The sequence below is a fragment of the Chlorocebus sabaeus genome, chromosome 8 (assembly GCF_047675955.1).
Source record: "Chlorocebus sabaeus isolate Y175 chromosome 8, mChlSab1.0.hap1, whole genome shotgun sequence".
NCBI classification, from domain to species: domain Eukaryota; kingdom Metazoa; phylum Chordata; class Mammalia; order Primates; family Cercopithecidae; genus Chlorocebus; species Chlorocebus sabaeus.
In genome coordinates this window covers 124,526,803-124,545,012 of record NC_132911.1, presented here as the reverse complement: position 1 = coordinate 124,545,012, position 18,210 = coordinate 124,526,803, and the positions used below count along the sequence as shown (strand labels likewise).

Sequence of the window (18,210 nt, the reverse complement as noted above, 5' to 3'; positions counted from 1 at the left end):
GATCTCTGTTTGGACTGGGTGGACAATGGAAGTCAAAGTTAGGACTGGAGGAAGATACAGAACAGGGGACAGAGCTCAGTGAAAGAAATCGGGTAAAAAGGGGACTTTAGGTATAACTTCCAGAATCCTGAAGTTGGACTGTTCCTAGACTCAGCTTTGACACAAACTTATAGTGTGGCCTTGGATCCTTCTTTGCTCTGCTCTGAGCTTCAAATGCCACATCTATGAGTAAGCAAGCTGGAGGTCGCTTCAGACCATTCCAGTGACCATTCTCGGAAAGGGGACACCTAAGAGAGTACATGCTTTCCTAATTATATGCAGTATGGCCGCAGTGCAGTTGTCCTGGCCTTACTGAACTAAAAAATGAGGTCAATAAGGTATATCTTTGAGAGTCAGCATTAGCAATCAGAGGCCAATTATGTGGAGTTGTCTGAGAGGAAAACAACAAACACCCAGGCCTACTTGAGGGTACAGGATGGGAGGAGGGTGAGGACTGAAAAACTACCTATTAGGTACTACGCTTATTATATGAGTGACAAAATAATTACACCAAACCCCGTGACATGCAATTTACCTATACAAAACACCTGTACATATACCCCTGAACCTAAAATTAAAGTTTTCTGTTTTTTGTGGGTTTTTTTGAGACCGAGTCTCGCTCTGTCACCCAGGCTGCAGTGCACTGGCACAATCTCTGCTTACTACAACTTCCGCCTCCTGGTTCAAGCAACTCTCCTGCCTCAGTCCCCCAAGTAGCTGGAACTACAGGTGCCCGCCACCACCCCAGCTAATGATTGTATTTTTAGTAGAGACGGGGTTTCACTATCTTAGCCAGGCTGGTCTCAAACTCCTCAGGTGATCTGCCTGCCTCAGCCTCCCAAAGTGCTGGAAGTACAGGCATGAGCCACTGCACCTCGCCATAAGTTTTTTTTTTTTTTTTTAAAGACAGAGTGAAGTGTAACAAGACCACAACAGTCACCAGTTTCAACTTGTTAACATGTCTATAGAAAAAAATGTGTTGACTGGGGGAGGGCAGGGTGTTCTCCAACCTTGGAAAGAAGGAAAGGCCAGAGGCACCAGCTGCTTCCACCCTTCTCCATATGGTCTAGGGGAAGGGCCCTCCTCCTCAGTGTCTCCCTCCCAGTGGAAAGGCTGGCTTCAGTGTGCAGATGAACGTAGGGGCTGTAGCTAACAGGCTTTGAAGATTTTCAAGAGTGTAAGGGCAACGGTTAGACTCTTGCAGCTTTAAATCCTGACTCTGCCATTTACTAATTACATGACAGGGGCAGCTTATGAAACCTGAACCTCCCCTTCTTCACCTGTGAAATGGGAATGACGGTAATAGTAAATATCCTCAAGAATTGCTGGGATGATTAGGTTAATATGTGTAAAGAACTTAGAATAGGAGCTGTAATTATGATTCCACTGGAAAGGGCATCTCTGGCTAACATACATGCCTCAGGCCTAATAACTGTCTCCTCTCATTCAGATGCAACTTTCAAAAAGCAACATACTCCTTCCCAGGTAGGTTTGCTTACACAGAAAAAAATAAAATAATAAAAAAAAATGTGCTTATCACAGAGATTCTGAGAAATTCCCATCTCAGAGCCTACAGTTTCTTCTGACAAATCGATATATTATCTGTGGTTGTGCCTGGGCCTCCCACATTGTTTGGCCACAGATGCAAGATGCAGGCATGATGTTGATGCAGGATTTCTGGTCCAGGAGTAGATCTGTCTTGATTTGTAAATCTTCACGCTGGCACTCTGTTGCCTATCTCAACCTTAGTGTATCTGGATTTCAACGCAGATACTCAGGCTCTGGTTTCACTGAAGAATGATGCACATGAGTCAGTCTCTAAAGCAAGGGGCTAGCCCCAGCTGCTTTTCCGTCCTGAGAGTGGATGGTGATACCACCTGTGTTAGCTCCTTGTCTGATTCTGCATGTCACAAAGGGCTGGAGAGCCCCTGAGGCTGCCGTCCCCGCTGTGGCCACCTTTGCATGAAAGAGTAAAGAGCTTTTTGCAAAATGGGTGAGTTAAAAATATAGGAAGAGGGAGAGCTACAAGCAGAAGCATCAATCCAGGGCACCTTCTCACCTGCAATGACTCCACCTTCTCAAGAAAACGTCCAAATGTTTTCATTTCATTCTTTGACCTGGTTGGGACTCCACTCTTTAGGAAGTCGTCTGAGCTTTTAAGCCTCCTTGATTAAAAGTGTGAGTTATTCTAAAAGACTTAGAGAACTTTCAATGATGATACACATCAATGGGAATGTGTTCAATAAGATTTATTTCCTCTCAACACCTTGCTGGGTTGGGGTTACTTCAGGAATTAACAGAACTGTGTGTTTTGTTTTGTGTTGTGTTTGGAGACAGGGTAGACCGCAGTGGGAAGGGAACGTAACGGAGAAGCATGAAACACCTTGAGCGGACCCTGAGATCTGCTTAGAGTTAGGGGAAAACTGGAGAGGTTCAAGATGAGAAGAACTCAGGGTTGTTCAGGTGTCACATGGGTTACGTGGGCATTTCTGGATTGGTCTGGGAAGGTAAACAACCATTATAATATTGTTACCCTGGAAAAATGCAACTTGAAATCCAAATAACTAACTTGCAAAGCAACTATGAAATACCACCCATTCCAACTGAATTCTTAAATGGGAGGCTTCTTATATGGGAACTCAGGAAGAAAGAGAGATCCCCGGGCAGCATTTGGTGTGGCACTGGGAAAACAAAGATAGGTCACAAGCTTAAAGCATAGAATGAGTTACAGCTGGAAGAATATTTGTCCCTGGGGTCTGAGGCAAGCATGACCTGTTGAAAACCCCAGGCCAGCAGACACCTGTCCAGGGCTCCATAGAAAATGTTTCCTGCATTTAAGGAGAGGAGGTTTAAGGCACTCGGGCTATGTTGAGTCTTCTTTCTAGAATCTTGGGACAGCGTATTCCCTTTTAACTCCTGGGGAGTCCAGAGCCTTGGTCTGAGTTTAGCTTCCTCCTAGGAACCCGGGTGGAAAGGAGAGACAGGTAAGAACTCCGCAGAGTCAGGGAAGCCTGGGTTTAAGGAAGCAGAGGGAGGAGACCTGGATCTAGTTACAAAGGAGTTGTAAGACCTAGGGCCAATTCTACGTGCTGGGTGTGAAAGGGAAGGGGGCTCAGGAGGACCGAGTGAGGGCACCCAGGCGGGACGCAGGCACCCGGCGAAGGTGCCGTGTGGGCGCCCACGGAGTGGGGGAGCTGGGACGAAAGGGGGACTGCGGTGAGCTGGACAGAAGTGGGACGGGGAAGGCGCTCGGGAAGCTGTCTCCGCGGCGTCGTGCGCTCCGGGGACGGAGGCGGGGAGGTCTGGGCGGGCGGGCGGCGTGTGACCGCCAAGGCTGCGGCGGCTGGAACAGGTGAGCGGCCGCTGGGTTGTGGGTCCCCGCCCTTCACCGCCAGCGTGCCTCCTCCCACGGACTCTCCCCAGCGCTGAGCTGCTCCGCGGCTCCCCTTGGTTTGGGGTTTTGCAACTGGCTGCTGGCTTTTTTCCCCTCCCCTGTCTCGGTCTCTCCTTCTTCTTTTAGGTTGCTCCACCCCGCCCAGGATCAGGAGAGGGGGAACCAGCCTGACTGCGGCTGCCAACTCCCTCCGAGTGCGTCTGCGAACTCCCGGAGCGGAGTCCCGCGTGCCGCCACCTCCCCGCGGGGCGCACTCTCCTCGCTTCCCCGGGTCCCTCGTCCTCCCCCCGGCCACCCTTCCCCACTTTTCCCCCCTTTTCCAATCACATGGCATTTTAAGAATGCCGGAAAGATGGCGGTAGCAGCGGCGGCCGCGGCGGCGGCGGCTGGGCCGGCTGGCGGGGGAGGCGGCCGGGCGCAGCGGAGCGGGCTGCTGGAAGTTTTGGTGCGGGATCGCTGGCACAAAGTTCTGGTGAACTTGAGCGAGGACGCCCTGGTTCTGAGCAGCGAGGAGGGCGCTGCGGCGTACAACGGCATTGGGACCGCCACCAATGGCTCGTTCTGCAGGGGCGCCGGGGCTGGGCACCCGGGCGCGGGCGGCGCGCAGCCCCCGGACTCGCCCGCCGGGGTCCGCACCGCCTTCACCGACCTGCCGGAGCAGGTGCCCGAGTCCATCTCGAACCAGAAGCGCGGCGTGAAGGTGCTGAAGCAGGAGCTAGGCGGGTTGGGGATCAGCATCAAGGGGGGCAAGGAGAACAAGATGCCCATCCTCATTAGCAAGATCTTCAAGGGGCTGGCGGCGGACCAGACCCAAGCCCTGTACGTGGGCGACGCCATCCTGTCCGTGAACGGAGCCGACCTGCGGGACGCCACCCACGACGAGGCGGTGCAGGCGCTAAAGCGCGCGGGCAAGGAAGTGCTGCTGGAAGGTAAGGGGTTAACCGCGCGCGGGCCGCGCCGGGCGCGCACACACCTGCTCGGCTTCCCACCCGCACGCTCACACTCACACCACACTCGACCACGTGCCGACACACCCCAGGGGGCCGAATGTGTGTGTGGGGGGGGGGGGCAGAGGGCGGAGGAAGTGGCAGCATAGAGTTTTGTCAACTTTTACCCACCCTGGGGGCAATTTGTCTCCAGTCCGCAGGGCTGGCTTTAACCCAGGAGGGTGTATGGAAAAGCGAGGCTAGCAGGGTTTCCCAGCCGGATTGCCTGCTTAGTATACGTTGTTTCATTTTTGTCTGCGAGTAATCCTGGTAGAGTGTAGGGACTGGGATATGGAATCGAGAATGAAGGGTGAACTTAGAATATTCCTACATCCAACGTTGCCAAGCAGGGCTACTGCGTAATTGCAACTCATAGTTTTCCGCTTTGGCAAAATTTCCCACTCTAAAGCCTGGGCAACCCAGCAGAAGACGGTTGACTCATAAAGGGGTGAGAGAGAGGTGGCAAGATTGTGAATGCTAAAACTCCGACTATCCTTCTGGACGTTCCCCCTGCAAATGGGGGACTAGGGTTATGCCTGGAGAGTTGTGTCAGGGGCCGGGAAATATGTTGCAGTTTTGGGGAAAATTCACTTTCCCTGCCGGGCATCTGGCCGGTCAGTCTGGATTCCAGGTTCCTCTGGGTGGAGAGCTGGTGAAGTGGTTTTTCTGGCTGCGTTTTCTGGAGCCCTTTCTGAGTGGTGTGGAAACAACTTTGCATTTGTAAACAGTTTCCCCTGCGTGTGAGGAGCCTAGAAACTACTCTTTCTCTCTCGAGATCTGATGTCCCCAGTCCCCTCATTATTGAATGTGAATAGAATAGGAACCACCTATTTACAGTTTTGCACTGTTCATGGCTATGTTGAGTTATGTCGGGGAGAAGGGCATATGGTAGTAAACTGAATTCTCCTGTTTGGCTACAGCTGCATTTCTCACTTGTTTCTCTTCTCTTTAGTGCTGTGTACATACCTCTGTCAGCACTAATAACGTGTAATTATTTTATCTATTTACTCAGCCTAGCCTAGCTATAGATTGCGGTATCTGGAGTCTTTTATTTAGCGGTGGATCTCTCTTGAGCTTAGTTGCTCTGTGACATACATGCTGAGTAAATGAATAAATGAACCCATAGCTATTGAAATAGACTATTTCATCTGAGACCAGGTAATATGGTGATTGATTTAAGCCCTAAAGACTTAAGTCAATTTCCTGCTTACCTAGTCGTGGCACTGGTGTGTAAAACTGAGAAAGTTTAAAGCAAGGGTGCCAGCATCGCTAGCGTGTGACAGCTGATGCAACTCCCTGGTATGTCATGGCCCACCTCCTGGCCCACAATACAGAGAAGTCCTCCCCCACCAACCTTGTTTGTCTAGAGGATTTGCGATGTCTTCATAGTCAATTACCACCCTGGACCCAGAAAGTGGAAAGCTATTTGCTTTGGCTTGATGATTAACATAACAGGAAAAAAAAAGTTTTCTTGACTCCAGTGTGTGTTGGTTTGTGTGACAAGGGGCAGGTGGGATCTGGGGCAAGTGTTATTTGGACTATAAACTGTTGGGCACCTGCTCAGTTTGCAATACTTACTGTAAATACCGGGGTAGGGGTTGGGGGTGGGGCGGAAGGCGGGTCATTTTATTTTAGGTACCATCCTTTATTATGTCCCTGCTTTTCTTCCTCTGCTTGCTTTCAATTTAATGAATAATTACTTGGCAAAGAGGTAAAAAATATCTCTCACCCAAAAAGAGGAAGAAATTTCTCTGCAATTGAAAATAAACTTAAAGAAAGAAAAAAAATCAAGTAGTTATGTGACTTTCAGTTTCTTGAAACAGAAACTGAAAAGTGAGTTTGGTAAAAACCTCTAACATGACATTCTTAGAACACTTTGTCATTTGTCACAGGCAGGACCTCTGGAGAAACCCTGTGGGTCTCCTAGATATGAACATTTTTGGCTCAGTGTAGCAGGCTTATCCTCAGCCCAAGTTTTTCAAAATCAGCTGCTATTAAGGGAAGCGGAGGCCCTGCTCAGAACAGTGTCTCTTATTCTGAGCCAAAGTGTTCGTTGTCAATGCAATGGTAGTCATCAAATACCATCAAGTCAAATATCACAATCCTCTCTTTTGTAGCTTAGCCTAATACTGGGATTCCCAGTTGAAGGGGCTTATTAGGACCACTTCAAGGGCTTTTTAAAAAGACATACCTACTTCTTCATATTCTAACATGCAGTGTGGATTCCAGAGTTTCTACATAGGAGAGGTTTTGAAGATGTAATCTGGTTGCATGACAGGGCAAAGGGAAATGTTTTGAAGGTACATTTGTATAGCAAGTACACCCTTTTTTCCGCCTAGATTCCTTTTTGTTTGTTTATTGGGGGAGTAAATGGAGATTAGTTTAGTACTCCAACCACCGCCCATACGCACCCCACTGCATGACATGCGCCCCCTTGTGGAGAGCTACTACCTCTACGAGTGGAACACCCTGTAAAGTGAAACCCTGGAGAAGTTTCAATGCCTGCATTCTAGGCATAGATTCTGCCACAGAATTAACATAACCTACCTGAGTCTCAGTGTCTTCATCCGCGAGATGGGAATAAGGAAACCTGCTGGACCTGCTTACTTTACAGGACTGCTGTATGGAAGAACACATTGAGAATGAAAGGCATGTATCAAATATCTGCTGCAAGTAGTTTTACAGTTCAAATGAAATGAACATGAAACTGTCCCTTCTCAAGGACAGTCCTATCTTTTTCCTTTACTGGAGTTTATATTTCTTATTTTTATAACACTTTTTTTTTTGTACTATGGTGTAATGCTGGGAGACCATTCCTGTGGGACCACAGGAGTTAAACAGAACCGGAGAAAAAGAATCATAACAATAGCTAACATTTCTTGAGCACTTAATATGTGCCAGGCTTTACCTGTTATAGTAACTGAGGCCAGTACTATTGTTATTGTTTATTTTACTGATGAGGAAATTAAAGCTTACAGACATTCAGTTTTTTTGCATAAAGTAACATAGTGGCCAGCGCGGTAGCTCATGCCCGTAATCCCAGCACTTTGGGAAACTGAGGTGGGCAGATCACAAGGTCATGAGTTCAAGACCAGCCTGGCCAACATAGTGAAACCCTGTCTCTACTAAAAATACAAAAATTAGCTGGGCATGGTGCCCCATACCTATAATCCCAGCTACTGGGGAGGCTGAGGCAGGAGAATCTCTTGGATCCAGAAGGCGGGGGTTGCAGTGAACTGAGATTGTGCCATTGCACTCCAGCCTGGGCAACAGAGCAAGACTCCATCTCAAAAAAATAAAAAATAAAATATAAATATAAATATAAATAATGTAACATAGCCAGGAGCATTCCAAATCTATCTGACATAAAAGCTTATACTTTTCACCTCTAGGCAATACTGATGCTCTGAGCTTCCACTTGGAACAGTGTACTTGAACCGGTTGGAGTTACTGGGTTCAAAGCATTCTTCTGCCCCACTCCTGAAGTGCTGGGGACAAATCAGCAGGAAACGGCAATTGTGTGGGCCACTCAAAAGGGAGGGACAGGAAGGAGGAGTGAGTCTTAAAAACCTAATGCACGAAGTGTCTACTGTCAAAATGAAGCTGCTATAACATGACCCAGCCCTACCATGGTTAAACACATGGCCAGCAAGGAGACTAAATGTAATCCAAACGTGAATAAACTCTGCCAGTTAAGCCAGTGTTTAGCCAATATTCGTTAAAGTTAAGATCAGAAATCTTCACACCACAAGCTCATTTCTCATTTTAAGGGATAGGGGCAGGGGCTGCACATCCAGCCATGCAGGTATTGTACCTGTAACTCCAGCAACAGCATTCACATAGACCATAGTGTCAGTGGCACCCTCTGGAGCTGGGCACAGTGCACCTGCACAAACGTCCTTGGCAGCTCCAGGTCAGGAGGGACAGAGGAGTTTTTTGCTCTTAGATTGATAGTAAAATCGTATTTTGAAATAGGTCAACTTTTTGTAACTGAAGCTACAAGGAAATTAATTTATCCATAACTTTGTTGAGATCAAGTTCAGAATCTTCTGGAAGACTCATGTTGGAGTATGGAGGTGGGGGTGGACTGAATAATCCCTTGATCCAAAAGCTCTCCTATGGAACTGGACTGGAAAAAGTGGAAACTCAAAGAAGAAAGTCAAGGCCAGTTGCTGACATTACCCCTGTCCATTAGAGCTTCCCCTTCAGCAATGCTCCCCTGGAATGTTTGCCTGAGATGGTCTGGAACCTCACTGTCACAATCACTTTCTCCAATGGTGGAAGTGGGAGTGATCAAGGAGGAAGATGGGAGCAAGGGAGGGGCAGTGATTTTCTGGAGTAAAATATCAGAATTGGAAGAAAATTTGAATTTTAAGGAATCTTACTTTATTTAGGATGTACAGATTCTTGAAGAATACCCAATACCCTGAGATTCGTGTCTTGAAACCTAGGTTTTTATCTTCTACTAGTTTCACTTTTACAAGAAATTTCATCTTTTTAGGACTTAGTTTTCTTTACTGGGAAGCATAAGGAGCTGGGTTAAGCCATCTCTAAACCTTATTCTGTCTTAAATCCTATAAACTCAGACCTGGTGCACATCACTAATAACAAAATTTTAACACCCCTCTTATTATTGTAAAGTGAATTTCACAAATAACATAGCCTAACTCTAATTTAAGTTTAAACATCCATAGAATGCCCTACTAGTAATACAAAGGAGAAATAAAATAAATTGTTAAAACAAAAACCATGTTTCAATAGATAAATGCATGGACACAACTACACCAGAGGTCATAATGAAAGAGTTAGATGCTCGCACCTTTATGTTAAATCACTACCAATGCACAGCTGCACATGAAGATGAGTAGGGCTGTGTGGTATCACTTAGGAGCTAGACAAGCCTTTCACTGTGAAGGACTGCCCCAGGTGTTCCAGGATGTCCAGCTTCCCTAGCTTCCTCCACTAAATGCCAGCAGTGTGACACCCCTTCTGTACTTCATCGCTAAAAAGCCTTTGTAAGTTTCTGAACTGCCACTGGGAGGGAGGTGTGGACCCCCCACCTTCTTGAGAACTGCTGTCCTGTAAGAATGCTAATTCTGCCTCATCACTTTGTAGTGCCTAACCTTTTGCAAACTCTTTTTCGAATGTAATAATAGCGAACACATGCAAAACACTGTACCACATGCTGTTTTAAGCACTTTACACGGATCAGCTCCCTGGATCCCAATGCTATTAGTATCCTTCTTTTACACACAAGAAAACTGAGGCAGAGCGTTTAAGTCACTTGCCAAAAACACACCGTGAATAAGTGCGGAGTCTTAGGTTCAAGCACAGGCCTTATAGCTTTTAATCCTCATAAATGGGCCTAGGAGATAAATAAATAAGGGATGCTTATCCCCAATTTGTTGATCAGGAAAGGGAAGCTCCAAAGGTTGCAATGATTTGTCATCATTGGTCTTCTGTTTTCTTATCTGGTGTACTAGTTTTCTATTGCTGCTATAACAAATTATTAGAAACCTTAGTAAATTAAAACAACACATACTTATTACAGTTTTTAAAGTCAGAAGTCTGACACACGTCTCACTGAACTAACGTCATTAGCAAATCTTTATTGCTTTCTGGATGTCTAAGGGAGAACCCCCCCTTTTTTTTAATCTTTTCCAGAAGCTCCTAGAGACCACCCATATGCCTTGGCTATTGGTCCCATTCCATTTCTAAAGCCTGCAATAGCACCCTAAATCCTTCTCACATCAGATCACTCCAGCCTCTTTTTTGCTTCCCTTTCATTTTTAAGGACTCTTGTGATTACTTTGGTCACTAACAAACACACCAGGATAATTCTCTATTTTAATGTTATCTCATTAGCAACCTTAATTCTATCTTCAACCCTAATTCCCCTTTGCCACATAAGTTAACATATTCACAGGATCTGGAGAAGACTAGGATGTGGGTGTCTTTGGAGAGGGGGGGTGGGCATTCTTCTGCCTACTAAATCTAGTTTGCTGAAGTTGTAATGGAAAGAAATGTCCAGGGTAGTCATTAGATGATGAACTACACCTTTATAAACAATCACTTCCTCTCTCATTGCAAGAGAGTTTCTCATTGATTTACATATTTGCTCTTTTATCAAGTAATTTATTGAGTGTCCTCTATGTACTATGAACTATACACTACTAGGATATTGCCCTCAAGAAGCAACATTCTACTGACAGATGCAGATAAGCACCATGCAGATACCTATAAGAGGGAGGAAAAATGGCTACACTATGGGTATTACGAGATGCTGTGGTAGCCTGTGGGAAGGGTATCTGGTCTGTTCTTGGACAGGGCAGTATAGAAGGCAAATGTCTTCAGGCAGCCCAAGAAAGAGCTTGGGCCTCATCTATAGCTCAGTGTGGCTAACGGGGCAGAATGTGACCTTCAGACTTTGCTGAGGGGGAAGAGTGGGGAAAAAAAAAGTAAGGAATTGAGGACCATGCCTTGGGGGGCTTATTACAGAATTGGATTTCAGATTGAGGGTAAAGTGTTTTAGGCAGGGAAATGTCATGCTCGGTTTTGCATTTAAGGCAGATTTCCCTCTAGAGTAACATGAGGTTGGTAAGGCCCTAGTGAAATGGAAGTGCCAGAGAATAGGAAGTCACCTACTAGGTGACTAGTCACTAGGTGACTTCCTATTCTCTGGCACTTCCATTTTACTGAGCCTTTCCAAACAGAAGCTGGAAATCAGGTGATCTAACACCTCATCAGGCCCATCCTGCTGTATACTACACAAACTGAAGAGACTGTAAGGTGGACAAAAGGAAGCTAAAGAGGTATAAGGCGTGGCTTCTGGTTTCAGGGAGCTTCAAGTAATTGAGGAGGTAGGGCATTTGAGGCTGACTATGAAGTACTTGAGCCGGTGATGAGCGATACATGTTAGCCTTTAGCACAGTGCTTGGCACATATTAGGCTGTTAAAATGTGTTAGAAAGGAAAAAATGCTAAAGGATGGATGAATGGATGGGTGGAAGGAAAGAGGAAGGAATAAAGGGAGAGAAAAAGGAAAGGAGAGAAGGAAGGAAAGGAAAGGGGAGGGGAGAAAGAAAAGAAGGAGGGAAGGGAGAGAAAGAATTGGAAGATTAGTTGCCCGTTTTATGACTCCCATCATCCACCACTCGTACTACTGGACTATGGTGGTAAACATTAGACGTGGTATAATGAAAGCTATACCTTGCTCTGTAGAGGAGTAAAGAGTGACTTTATAGACCTAGGAAACATTTAATGTAAGCCAATTTTAAAAGATGGTTGACGAAAGAGGAGCCAGACATGATTTCAAAAGGTATAGGTAATGTAATTATCCTTTTAATGTTATACAGTATTTATAATCACCTTTCTTTTGAACCCCTATGGCTCAGGGACCCGCCAGTCTGAATATGTAAGAACACTTTCTACCTGAGGAGATGAAAACTGTCTGCTTAGATATTTTAATTGCTTCTTTTTTAAGCGTAGGTAGTAATGTGAGAATTCAGACCATTTTCCTTCCTTGAAGCTCATCAGAACAGCCCTTCAATTCCTTATTTCTGCTGTGGTTGGGTAACGCTCTTCATGTTCAGTGGTGCATTTTAGCAGTCACCCCATGGAGTGTGTATTAAAAATAACTCACTCCGCATGGCTCCATATTTGTGAAAAGCTTCTAGCTGAACCTACCAGTGGTCTAGTGAAGGAAAATTATTCTGTGGTAGCTACTGGCCTACTAGGCGTTCCATTTCAAATGATGCACTTCAAAGCTGTTAATGTTTTCTAAAAGCCACAAGTTCCCCTGCATTTATATCAAGTGTTTTATATACCAAACCTCATTACCCACTTCACTGGCCTTTAATGATGCTTGCCTTTAGCTCTGGCCTGCAGAGTTAAGACTTAAGACAAAAATATGTAATACCCACCACAAAATCAATGCCCTAACAGACTTGTGCAAGTGAGCACCACTCTCAAACAGGGACAGACAAGATGGAAAAGCTTATGATTAATTGTGATTATGATGGAAATTAAAATGACCACCCATACTTTTTAGCTCAATACGTTTTTAAAAATGACTACTTCTACCTGTGGTTTGGAGCATCATTCTTTGCATGTTGGTGAGTGTGGAAAGATATATCTAAATTGACTGGTTGGTGAGTATCACTGTATTTGATATATCCTGTTTATTTGCATTGCTGTTCACACTGCCATTGTTTCTTCCTGTCACAGTATTTATTTATTTATTTATTTATTTATTTATTTATTTATTTCTCTCTTCTCAAAGCAGGTTAGTGCAGTGGTTTAGAGGACAGGTGTTAGATTTACTCTGCCTGGGCTTAAATTCCTATTCCATTATTTCTAACTGTGTGCAAATTACTTAACTACAACTCTCAATTTCTTAATCAGTAAAGTAACTTTCCTCTTCGTAGGCTTGTTCTGAGGAGTAAGGGGATTATGTATGTAAAACAGTTAACTCGTTGCCCAGAATCTAGTAAGTCCTAAATTATATAATATGTCACATCTCATGCTTAGCTAAGTATTATTTTCCAATAGAGTTCAATCGTATAAGTTATAGGCTTTAATCATATGGTATATAAAGTCGTTTGGGGGTGCAAGGAACAATTTGGGATTTGCCGTATAGGGAATGGAACAGTGTAACGAATGACCAAGGCGAGGTTGTTTGCTTTGTGGGGTGAGAGTTATGATTCCACATGGGTGTTTTTTGTTGATGATTTTTAGGCAGTATCAGATGTTTTCCATCAACCAGACCACAGTGTAGGCTGCTGTGGGTTTTGGTGGGCAAATATGAAATCTGTATTAAAATGCTGGTTGTGCAGAAACATGCAGGAAACTATTTTGTAAAGGGAAAGTCAACACATAAGGATTTAACCTACACAGCAAAATTCAAACTTCTTTGAAAGTTTGCATTTTCGATTACTTCAGTCTTCCAATAATTATGGAAATTTGGAAATATTATTAACCAAAAAAAACCCAAAATGTTTCTTTTATTGACTGTTAATTTATAAAACTTTTTTCTATAAATTTACATAAGTGTAATAACATAATTGTTATTAAATCAACATTATACTTTAGTTTTTTATTCTCTATTTAGTTCTGTACTTCATGAAATCCCAGAGGCCATCCAGTGGAAGATACATCATTGTTTATGTACCTTTAAGAAAGAAAAAACTGTCTTCAGTGGGGAATCTAATAAGATAGCTGATTAAAATTGGGACACCAAAGGGTTATCTCTCCAGTGCAGGGAAATGTGAGAAATAGGCCCATCACTCAGACAGGCAATTTGCAACACAGAAACTTGTAGGTCTCAAATTTGGTCCCGGTAGAAGGAAGGACAAACATCTTCCCTGAGATTTTGATTTTACAATGTCATTGTGAACTTTTTAAACAATGTTCGGATAGTGCATTTAATGTAAAGTGGTCTCAGGTGGAGAGGCCCCTGAACAAATGATAGGAGCAGCTGTGAATACTCTCTGGAAGAACTCTAGTTCCATCCAAGTCTCCAGGGATTTTAAGACGTCAGCAATTTTCAAGGACATTCTCAAAATCAGAGATGATAAAATATGAAAAAATTGGACAGATTGAATTGATTATATACGGTGCATAATAGTCATATAATATTGTGACAATTGTGAATTTTGACAATATTTGTAAGGTGAGATCTTGTTGATAGATTGAAGCAAAATTTTCATTCCATTACAGGAATGAAATTAAACTCCTTTCCTTCTAAAATATAGAAGAGTCTGGAGGACAGACAGGTGTAGAGTAATACATTACATATATATAAGTTACAAATAGATTTTATAAAATAATAATAAATTATAAAGGAATGAATGTTGCCACAGAACTTACAGAATGACCAGATAAGTCATGGATATCTGAAATTGAATGGAATGTTTCACAGAAGAGGTGAGTGACTTACATAGTAGAGTTACATTAGCAAAGTGAAACTTAAAATATAGGCAATTATTTGGCTCTTTGAGGCCTTGCATTTCAAATACTTTCATCTGAAACATTCTTTCATCTGCAATGAAAATCAAGGTTAATGACTTTTTCTTGCTTGCTTGTAATATTCCTATATTTTCCTCTGTTCTCTACTTCATTTTTAGAATTTTTCTAAATCAAAATAACATATGATTATAGCATTTCTTTGCATACCTTGCTCCACACCCTCTTCTGCCGAGAATATTAGACTATATATATCCCAGAATACAAAACTTAGAATATTAAAATGTATATTCAAATATTAAAACATATATTCTAATATTTTAACCTATGTTCATATTAGAATATATTTTAATATTCTAAGTAATATGCTTATACTGCTTTTTCTTGATATATCAGTTCTAGGCATTATTAACTAAATCAGTCTATGTTTACAAAATTATGACCATGACAGTATCGTTCCATTTTTTAGCCAAGTAATATCTATGATTAAATTTCTTGCAGTTATTAACCACTTCTTATTTTTCTGTTTGCTTAGTTTTTTTGTACTTATCCCAATTTTTTTTCTTTCGAATACAATAGATTTATTAAGTTTCCAGCAGTAATTTTACTTTTTTAATGTTCATGCATATCAAACAATCCATAATTTTTTTTAACAAAAAAATTAAAATTCTGTATAATTTTTTTCCTGGAGCCCTGCTACTCTGGACTGGTCCCATCTAGGTCTGATGCATGACCATCCTCCTTGAGCTGTCCTTGGCTTTCTCCTGTGTCTATTTTCCTGGATCCATTGTTACTTTTTCTCTGAATTCCCTAGTTTCACTGGAGCACATTTTTCAGTGACTTCCTGAGAAAGATTTTGGTAGGTAAGTATCTGAAGATGTCTTTAATCTCTCACTGGATGGATAATTTGAGTATGATATTCTAAATTAGCTGTTGCTTTCCTTCAGCACTTTCCAGAGTTGCTGACGAGGAGTTGTACGGCATTTTCATTCTCTTTTAATAACCTTTTTTAAATCACTAATTGTCTAAGTTGTGTAAAGTTGGCATGGGGCTCTTATTAATCAATTTGCTAAGCAAGTGATAGACACTAATAAGCTAAAGCCATGACTCTTACACTATGTGTGGAGGTTCCCCTGGGTACATAGTGTGCCCCAATGAACTTGCCAGGATGCCAGGGACTGTTTTACAATTTCAAGGAAGATGTAGTAACATCTTTTGGACACCAGATAACCATAACTTGAGTTTCAACATAAGATTGCTACATTCCTTCAATGATGTGATATCTTTTAACTGAGTTTTCTGCAGTACTGGGATTTTTCAAAAAGTCATGAAAATTAGCATGGAACAGGAAATGAGAGTGATAATATCTATTATAGTATAATTTCAAGGTTTGAAAACTTGCATAATGCCCAGTAGGTGTCAAGTTTTTAGTACACAAATACTTACTGTTGTTTGGGCCTAAGTACTTAATAAGTAGACTTGTTAGGTATTTCTTTGGGCCCCAAGCGTGTCATGAAAAAATCACTAAGACATTAAGGGCATCGTTTACCAAAAAAGTTGGGACCTCTGAACTGAAGACTCTTATACTATCTGCATGTAGAAATCCTATTAACTGAATGTTGGACTCTCCATATTGGCCCACTAATAAACTGCTTTTTGTTGCTATCTTATTGTTTCTCCAATTTTCCTTCACTTTTGTTCATTCTGGAGAATTATTAGATTTTTATCTACAACTCTTGTATTGATTTTTCATTCCATCTATCATATATCTAAGTTCCCAAACCATTTTCTTGTTCTTTGATTGTTCCTTTTTTATATAGCATCCTCTTGTTGTTTTGTAGACACTTTATCTTTGCTTGTCTGTCTGAGCATATTAATAATAGTTTTTTGAAGACTTTTTTTGTACCAGTATTGACTCAGATGTCTGCAAGTTCCTTTTTCTCTACTTTGTTTTTGAGTGTGCCATGCATATCTGATAATTTCATCTATTTTAAGATTTGTTCCATCTTTGTGTACCCCAAGAGACAGAATCTGAAATGAGGATCTAAGTGCAAGAAGTTATTTGGGATGTAATTCTAGGAAACACTGGTAGTAAAGTGCAGACATGAGTGAAGGGAATGAACCAATAAAGGCCCTACTGATAGTTGCTCAGTCCCTCTAGAGCTTAGCATGTCCCAACTGAAAGTGAGTGAGAAAGCCCGTAAAGTGGATTTACCAACTCTCCAACCATCTTTGCGTTAGGGGTTGCTTCTGGGACATTAACTCCCTGGCCAGCATCTCCATGAGGGCTGTGTGTACTCCCAACAAAAAGATGCCCTCAGGGAGAGAACTGAAGTTATTTTCTGTAAGCAAGCTTCGGCCTGTGGAGTTGAATGCAGAGGAGACATAACATGCTAACATTAGGCTTCATCATAATCACATTCCTTATTCTAAAAGAGTTCAGAGGAAATCATGGTGGAAGGTGTATTGCACGCAGCCCTAGACACATTTTCATCTCAAATCTTTTATAAAAAGCTGGTTCGGACATGACCAAGATTGAATATATTATCCTTGGGGAGACTTGCAAGACAATATTTTGGGCCACCTATACCAGATTTTTAAAAACTTCTTGGAATGCATGGCTAGCAAAGTGTTTGTGAAATCCAGCCGATTGCCGATTGCACAGTTCCTGTGAGTAGATTATGTACAAGTTAAGATTCATTGAACTAAACAGGAGTATTGTGTACATCAAGGTTTCTCAACATCAGAGAGAGTGCCATTTTGGATCAGATAGTTCTTTATTGTGGAGGCTGTCCTTTGTATTATAGGATGTTTAGCAGTATCTCTAGCCTCTACTCACTAGGTGCAAGTAGCATTATCTTTTTCTAGTTGTATTAAACAAAAGTGTCTTCAGACATTGACAAGTGTTTTCCGGAGGGCAGAAAGTCCCCATTTGAGAGGCACTGGTGTACAGCCTACAGCTCTGGTTCTCAAACTTCGCCACATATTATGGACACTTGGGAAGCTTTCAAAACCCTCATGATTGGATCCTTCCCCAAGAGGTCCTGATTTTAAGTTTGGGGCCTTAGAAGGTTTAAAAGTTCCCCAGGTGATTCTAATCTACAATCAAGGCTGGTCATTAACTGTAGGGCAGCGAAACTTGCTGAGTGTAAGATAATCAGATATGGTGGGGCCTGTGTTAACCTGGGCATCTTGTTGCCATATAGAAGAGATTTTCACTTCTTATGGATTTATTTCTCTTTATTTGTGCTTTGTAGCAAACATAAGACATTTTTAGCACACCTTTCTTTTAATAATACTATTCTGGTATGACAAGAAAACTATTGAGCCACAGAGTGACGATAAAAGCTAGGTGTGGAATAAAGGTGTACAGACCAGCTTTGTGACCTTGTGCAATCACTGCATCTGCCTGGCCTCAGTTTTCTCATTGATAGCATAAGAATAGCAATGATGCTTTCCTTATAGTGCTGAGGTGACAATTAAGAGTTAATACAGAACTTAGTACAGTATCTGGCGCACAGAGGTCAGCATGTGTTGACTCTTATTACAAACTGTTTGTCTTCCTCCACTTGAATGTGTGCTCCTAAGAGATCAGGTCTTATCCATCTTAAAACTTCAGTGAACTGAGCAAAATTAACCCATTGGCAATTGTCTTTTTGTCATTAGCCATGGCCTTCACATAGAAGGATTAGAACAAAAAAAAAAAAAAAAAAAAAAAGAAAAACGAGGTGCTTTGGTTAATGATATTTACTGGCTGTAAAATAATGTGCATTAGTTTGGGTCAACAACTACTCGAAAATGTTGCCAGGCCATGGGCTTTTGTTATATC

The 18,210-nt window shown here is 42.5% G+C and overlaps 1 protein-coding gene across 1 annotated transcript in view; it reads left to right on the top strand.

Annotated features, from left to right (window-relative positions):
- The first annotated feature begins 3,369 nt into the window (after positions 1-3,369).
- SNTB1 (syntrophin beta 1) overlaps positions 3,370-18,210 on the top strand; it is a 276,964-nt gene continuing 262,123 nt past the window's right edge. The window contains exon 1 of the mRNA XM_008001452.3: positions 3,370-4,362. Within this exon, the coding sequence (XP_007999643.1) occupies positions 3,786-4,362 (577 nt within the window). The 5' untranslated portion in view covers positions 3,370-3,785. The remainder of the gene's footprint in view (positions 4,363-18,210) is intronic.